This window comes from Myotis davidii, unplaced genomic scaffold, assembly GCF_000327345.1.
Source record: "Myotis davidii unplaced genomic scaffold, ASM32734v1 scaffold149, whole genome shotgun sequence".
In the NCBI taxonomy this organism is placed as follows: Eukaryota; Metazoa; Chordata; class Mammalia; order Chiroptera; family Vespertilionidae; genus Myotis; species Myotis davidii.
The window spans coordinates 4,176,646-4,183,883 of record NW_006352194.1 but is presented as its reverse complement, the minus strand read 5'-3'; the positions used below and the strand labels follow the sequence as shown (position 1 = coordinate 4,183,883).

Below are 7,238 nucleotides of genomic sequence, written 5' to 3'. Positions count from 1 at the left end.
GATTTCTGGAAATGTGTTAGCATTACAGTACTTGGTCATTATAGACTGACTAGAGGCCCAGTGCACAGATTTGTGCACCGATGGGGTCCCTTGCCCTGGCCTGTGGGGATCGGGCTGAAACTGGCTCTCTGACCCCCCCTGAGGGGTCCCGGATTGCAAGAGGGTGCAGGCCAGGCTGAGGGACCCCACCAGTGCATGATTGGGGCTGGGAAGGGATGTAGGGTGTGGGCCAGCCGGGGAGGGACCGTGGGAGGGCTACAGGGCATGTCCGGCCTGTTTCGCTTAGGTCCCGATCAGCCGGACCCCAGCAGCAAACTAACTTATCAGTTGGAGCATCTGCCCCCTGGTGGTCAGTGCACGTCATAGCGAGTCGTTGAGCGGCCTTAGCATATCATTAGCATATTACACTTTGATTGGTTAAATAGATGGCCAGCCGGGGAGGGACCGTGGGAGGGCTACAGGGCATGTCCGGCCTGTTTCGCTTAGGTCCCGATCAGCCGGACCCCAGCAGCAAACTAACTTATCAGTTGGAGCATCTGCCCCCTGGTGGTCAGTGCACGTCATAGCGAGTCGTTGAGCGGCCTTAGCATATCATTAGCATATTACACTTTGATTGGTTAAACAGATGACTGGACAACCGGACACTTAGCATATTAGGCTTTTATTATATAGAATGAGTGTATACAAGCCACTGTATTAGGTGCTATGGGGAGATATACAGATGAGCCAGATGCTGTGCTTGCCCTCAAGCATCTATAAGCAAGCCAGAGGGCGAGGAGGGGATATAGAAATCTGTACAAATCAAGTGTCAGCGGGTTGTGGCACGTTCCGCTGTAGAAGTACAGATACAATGCCAGGAGAGTGCTAAGGAAAGAGATTCGGCACAGCTGGGTTGAAGGCAGCCTCCTGGCGGTGTTAGCTTTGGAAGAAGTGAAGAATTGTAACAGCAGAATGGGAAGAAAGGGGCATCCAGGGGACGAAACCATGTGCGCAGAGATGTGGATGCAGCTGCGGGACGGCCAGTCGTCTGGTTTGGTTAGAGTTCCCGAGACTCGTGGGAGAGAGGTGATTTTAAGTAGGACACCAACAAGGCACGAAGTCACAGTGAGGGAGGGCTGCCCTTTCCCATCTCCTACGGGGAAGAGTCTCAGCTTGGTGCTAGCATATCTTTTAAGCACTAACACTTGCTAAATCTCCTTTTTTTCAACCCGAAATTCACAGGTTCAGAGCCATCAGAAGGCAACCCAGCTCTGGTTGGAACTTAATCACATCACTTCGTTTCCATTGTCTCTATTTTGACAGTTAAGGTCTATTTCAAGGCAAATGATGGTTTTTAATTTACAAATAAATTATTTACCTTGATTACTATGTTCCTTTACAGATACATTTATTTAAGGAAAAATAGTCCATGTAAAGGGACAATGTTGAGTTAAACATTCAGGTGACTCATGACTATGGCAAAAATCACAAAGGTGGTGCCCTAATGACTGATGTTTAGGGTACTTTGGCATAGAGTATAAAGCGTGAGAGGGTGAGAAATCGGGGGTGGGGTGGGGCGGGGAAGAGCCTGGAAAGGGGATAAGATCATGGAGCGTCTGAACACCAAGTAGGGAGTGTGGGTTTTATTCTGTCAACCACGGGGAGACGTTGGCTTGAGAACAGGCAATGAACACACTCAGAGCCTGGCCTGGCAGGGCTTGCTCTGGCCTCTGGGTGCAGAGTGACGGGGAGATCGGAGGGTGGGACAACAGTGGGGAGACCCTTGGGAGACTCAAGGTGAACAGGTAAATAGCGCCCTGAACCAGAGTCTGGGAGGAAGAGCTGGGTTCTAGAGCCGTCAGGTTGTATCATAGGATGCCGTCTGGCTGGCCTGGTGAGTAGGTTGCTTTTCCGGAGGTGACCTATCAGCGCCCAATCATCCTCTCCAGTGTGATTTACTAAGAAAATCCAATAGTCTCTGCTGGGGCTTTACTGAGTAAAGGTAACACCAGAAGAAGCCAGCCCACCCCAGCCTCGGCCCTCAGGGAGAATTGGTCGTGCACTCCGAGTAGATAGAGAAGGGGGACTCCTGTCTCCTCGGTCTGTGCTTCCTCTCGGCAAACATCTGCTGACCGCTCGACCGCTTGCGATTCATTTTATTCCAAACGATGAACATCTGATTTTCTAAGACCTTCAGCTTCATTTCACTGAACATAAGCCGTTCAAGGATCTTGTCCTGGAGGGCAAAGCAGGCGTGCAGTCTCTCGACTTCTCTCGTGCTCATGGCGTTGCAGTTGGATTCGGCTTCGGGGGTCTTTCGTTTCTCTGTCTTTTCCTGAGCTCCCGCCAGCAGGAAAAGAGGGGAGGTTGGTTAATAACGAGAACCCCCCCCTTCCCGTGCTGGGTGATTTATAACTGTCACCTTAATGGATTCTCACAGCCAGCCCGCCAGGAGAGCATCGTGTGGGTGAGAGAATGGGGGCTCGGCATCATCCAGCTTGTGGGAGAGACCCCACACCCCCAGGACCCACAGTTCCCTCTGGCTCATAGAAGAACATAAAACCTTTAACCCAAATGTATCTGTCTCCAGGGCTGTGCATTCCCCCAGGGCGCTGAGAGTTCGTCAGGCCCTGCGAAGTCTCTGCTGCCCAGTCTCAGTGTCTCAGGACACGCTCTTGTCTCTATCGTCCTCATCTGCCCCCTCACCCAGAGCAATAATACTTTAGCTGTTCTTTTTTGGATTCAACTACAAATTCCTGGTCTTTCCAACCCTTTAAAAATTAAATCTTTCAGACACACAAAAAAGTAAATATTACAGCAAATACCCACGTCTCCACACTAGTGTAAGAAGTAAAACATCACAAAGGCAAACATCACAAGAAGTGGCACCCTCTCCTAGAATGTCTCCCTCCCGCCCTGAACGCATCTCAACTGCAATCCTGAATCCAGAGTTTACTTTTTTCATGCATTTCTTCATTCCAGTGGCTCTCAACCAGAGGCCAGTGTGTCCTCCCAAGGGACCTTTGGCAATGCCTGGAGGCATTTTTTGGTTGTCACAACAGGGGTGATGGGCGCTATTGGCATCTTATGGGTAGAGGCCGGGGTTCCTGCTAAACATCTAACAATGCATAGGGCAGTCCCTCACAATGGAGAATTATCCCGCCCTAATGCCAATCATGTGGAAGTTGAAAAATCCTGCCTTAATGTACTTTCACTAAACATGTGCTTTTGGGGAGTGGGGGGTAGGAGGGAAGGGTAAGATCAACCAAGGGACTCGTATGTATATGTATAAGCATAACCAATGGACACAGACAGTAGGGGGGTGAGGGCATGTGCTGGGGAGGGTGGGAGCAGCTGGGGAGAGGTCAATGGGGGGAAAAGGAGACATATGTAATACTTTGAACAATAAAGAATTAAATTTTAAAAAAAAACGTGTGTTCATAAACAAGATAGGGTATTGTTTGGCATGTTTTTGAACCATATAAAATATGTCATAATTCATGTGCATCTCTATCTTCATTATTATATTTTAGCGATGTATCTATGTTATACATGTGTCTCTAGTTCATCCATTTTCATGTTTTCCTTTAAAGTGAGTGTTGCCGTTGCTAAAGCATGTTGACGTCAAACATGAAGTGGCAGAGTCTAGGGTGGTCCCAATTCCCTAGCCGAGGCAACTGAAATCTTGTGAAGGGTGAGCTGCAGAGCAAAGACTTAGAGGCGTGGGTGCCTCAGCCTTGCCCCATTATCCTGATATCCCCCCCCCCGTCCCCCAGACCCCAGACTACCTGTGAATATCCCATCACCTTCAACTGAAGCTAAGGCTCCTCTTGCTCACCTGCTGGGTCTCTGTGGGGGTAGGCTTGAATTCATACTTGACCAGCCAGTTGCTAAGCAATAGCAGGAGGAAGAGGAACCCGAACAAGACTGGCTTATAGCTGATCATCCAAGCCACCAATGCTCCTATGGTGCCCGAGGAATCAAGTATCTCGTGGAGAGTCCTAAAAAAAGACATAAGGTCTCCCAGCATTCTAGCTTGGTGGCACCCAGGCCCCAAGACCCAGCCTCAGTCCCCCCTCTAGGACAGTTGCCCCCATACCAGGAGTCATGGCTGCCCCTCCTCCGAGTCATGACCATCCCTCTCCCCCAGCCCCCAGTTGTTGCATAACAATAATATCAAGTACTCCTATGTCTTAAGCAGCCACTATGTGCCAGACTTTGACAGGCCATTTGCAAGCAATATCTCATAATGTCCTCATAACAGCCAGGTGATGTAGGCCTTAGCGGTACTTCATTCAATCACCAGTACTTAAGGGCCCTAGCCACTGAGAGTAAAATACCCAGTAACACAGTCCCTATCCTCATAGTGAGGGAGACTGCAAATAAAAATTATCCAGAATTTGGAAATAAGGCTAAAAGCTTACTGCAAGTTTGTTGACAGTAATACTAGAATATTATCTAACTGGCCCACCTGTTTGTCACCTGATGCTTTTGGGGAGGATAACTTTGTTTGACTTACTATTTAATATTGATTAGGGTCCCCACTCTGTAAAGTCAGATGTCAACTTTTTAAAAAATATATATTTTATTGATTTTTTACAGAGAGGAAGGGAGAGAGATAGGGAGTCAGAAACATCGATGAGAGAGAAACATCGATCAGCCGCCTCCTGCACATCCCCGACTGGGGATGTGCCTGCAACCCAGGTACATGCACTTGACCGGAATCGAACCTGGGACTCCTCAGTCCGCAGGCCGACGCTCTATCCACTGAGCCAAACCGGTTTCGGCAGATGTCAACTTTTATTGATTGGTTTTTAAAATGTGTTTTATTAGTTTTAGAGAGGAGGGGGGCAGAGAGAGAATGTGAGAAACACCTAGATCGACTGCCTCCTAAACGCACCCCCCCCTCCGGGATTGTGCCCTGACCCAGAATGGAACCAGAAACCCTTTGGTGCATGGGACAGTGCTCAACCAACCAAGCCACACCATCCAGGGCCAGATGTGAACTTTTAAAAAATGGGTAAGTTGCTCTAGCAATTCCACTTGGGCATATATATCCCAAAGAACTGAAAGCAGGGTCTTGAAGAGATACCCATGCACACCCATGTCCATAGCGGCATTATTCCCAGCAGCCAAAAAGTGGAAGCAATCCCAAAATCCACCAACAGATGAATGGATAAGCAAAATGTTGTATATGCAGACATTAGAATATTATTCAGTCTTAAAAATGAAGGAAATTTTGGTACATGCTACAACATGGATGAACTTTGAGGAGATTATGCTAAATGAAATAAGCCAGTCACAAAAAGACAAAAGCTGCTTGAGTCCAGTTATATGAGATATTTAGAGTGGTCAAAGTTATAGATACAGAAAGTAGAATGGTGGTTGGCAGGGGCTGGGGGTGGGGTGGAGGGACTGTTGGGGAGTTATTGTTTAATGGGTACAGTTTTTAAAGATGAAAAGAGATCTGGAGATTGTACAATCATGTAAATGTACTTAACACTAGTGAACTGTGCACTTAAAGATGCTTAAGCTGGTTTTATGTTATGTATATATTTTACCACAATTTAAGAAAATGAAACTAATTCATTACAGGTCTACCGCACTTTATTGTGTTTTGCTTTATTGTACTTCACAGGTGTTTTGCTTTTCACAAATTGAAGGTAGGACCCTCCACCAGCAAAAAGATTACTACTGGCTTTATTGTGATACTCGCTTTATTATGGTGGTTTGGAACCCAAACCACAAGATCTCCAAGGTATGCCTGTATTTCTGGGTAAAAAAATAGATAAGCAGCAAATGTATTTTTTTAAAAAAAACACGTATTTCTTTATTGATTTAAGAGAGGAAGGGAGAGAGAAAGAGAGATAGAAACAGCAATGACAAGAGAGAACCACCGATCGGCCGCCTCCTGCATGTTCCCCACTGGGGATTGAGCCCCCAATCCAGGCATGTGCCCCTGGCCAGAATCAAACCTGGGACTCTCCAGTCCACAGGCCAACACCCTATCCACTGAGCCAAACCAGCTAGGGCGCAAATGTATTTTTTTGTCAGGGGAGATAAATGCAAATAAGTTCTGTCTGAGAGAAAAGATAAGCCCCAAAGTTTAGTTTTATGGCATTGTAAGACATCAACGGCTTTTTCTTATTTAAAAACTAGAGGCCCGGTTGAGGAGGGGTGGGGGCGAGAGGCCACAGGACATTGGCTGTGGGAGCACAGTGACCACCAGGGGGAAGCTCTTGCATTGAGCACCTGCCCCCTGGTGGTCAGTGTGTGTCATAGCGACTGGTCGACTGGTCATAACAGTCACTTAGGCTTTTATATATATAGTTACCTTGCAATCCTTTCCTAGCATTCTGTTTTCCACTGACCAATGACTATACAGTGGGGCCTTGACTTACGAATGTCCCGACTAACGAGTTTTTTGAGATACCAGCTGTCTCTGGCGGATTTTTTGCATTGAGTTGACAGAGTAATTTGAGTTAACGAGCTCCTTAACAAGCTCCTTAACAAGCTTGGTCTCCGAACGAATTAAACTGGTAAGTCAAGGCCCCACTGTATATCAATTTTTTCATGTTCTCCTTTGAACCAGCTTTATCGTCCTGCTGTTTCTAAATAATAAATAAATGAATAAACAAACAAATATTTGACATGTGTTCACTATTTTGTAGAAACCAGTGTATGGGGGAGGGAGCGCACAAAGGGAATGGAGGTGTGAGAGAGCAAGGGCATGAACAAAGCATTGGATGCAAGAGCAATCCTGTTGGACTCAAAACTGGATTTATTAATTACTGTCCATTTTATTACCACGAAATTTGCTCTCCAAGATTTCCCCAGTACAATCAAGGATAATTATAAATAAGTGAGATTTCCCATCCCTAGGCCATATGCTCTTTGAAAGCAAGAACTATAATTAAGCCCTTGTCACCTATATTGGTTGAATCGACGAATAGGTGAATGAATAAATGAATGAATGAATGAGTGAGTGAATGAATTTATAAGTGCATCCAAATCCCTGGATGAAATGGTCGCCCTCGGAGGTGCAGTCTGGCCCAGAAGCCCTAAGGCCAGGACGGTGTCGGTGTCGGTGCCGGGCCAACTCCAAAGGCCAAGGAGACGCTCTAGGAAAACACCGCGCTCTTTGCCATGGTGCCGCTCTAGCCGCGAGGACGCGACTCTATGGCAGCGGGAGAGGGCGGGGCCGTGGGCGTCTCCGGCCTTTTTGTCCGGACGCGACGGGAGCGCGCTCCGCGCCTGCG

General features: G+C 47.3%; 1 protein-coding gene across 1 annotated transcript; it reads right to left on the bottom strand.

Annotated features, from left to right (window-relative positions):
- Positions 1-1,829: 1,829 nt before the first annotated feature.
- Positions 1,830-4,069, bottom strand: LOC102755438 (chromosome unknown open reading frame, human C1orf234). The gene is made up of 2 exons (XM_006777583.2): positions 3,818-4,069; positions 1,830-2,215 (listed from the first exon to the last, which is right to left on the bottom strand). Exons 1-2 carry the CDS (start codon positions 4,007-4,009, stop codon positions 2,021-2,023), a joined length of 387 nt encoding a protein of 128 aa, XP_006777646.1. The 5' UTR covers positions 4,010-4,069; the 3' UTR covers positions 1,830-2,020.
- Positions 4,070-7,238: the final 3,169 nt, after the last annotated feature.

What these genes read in the sequence shown, in the direction of transcription:
- LOC102755438 (XM_006777583.2), bottom strand. Translation starts at nt 4,009, where the DNA reads ATGCTGGGAGACCTTATGTCTTTTTTTAGGACTCTCCACGAGATACTT. An exon ending in CCCCCACAGAGACCCAGCAG is followed by an intron (nt 2,216 to 3,817) that starts GTGAGCAAGAGG and finishes TTTGCCCTCCAG; the next exon opens with GACAAGATCCTTGAACGGCT.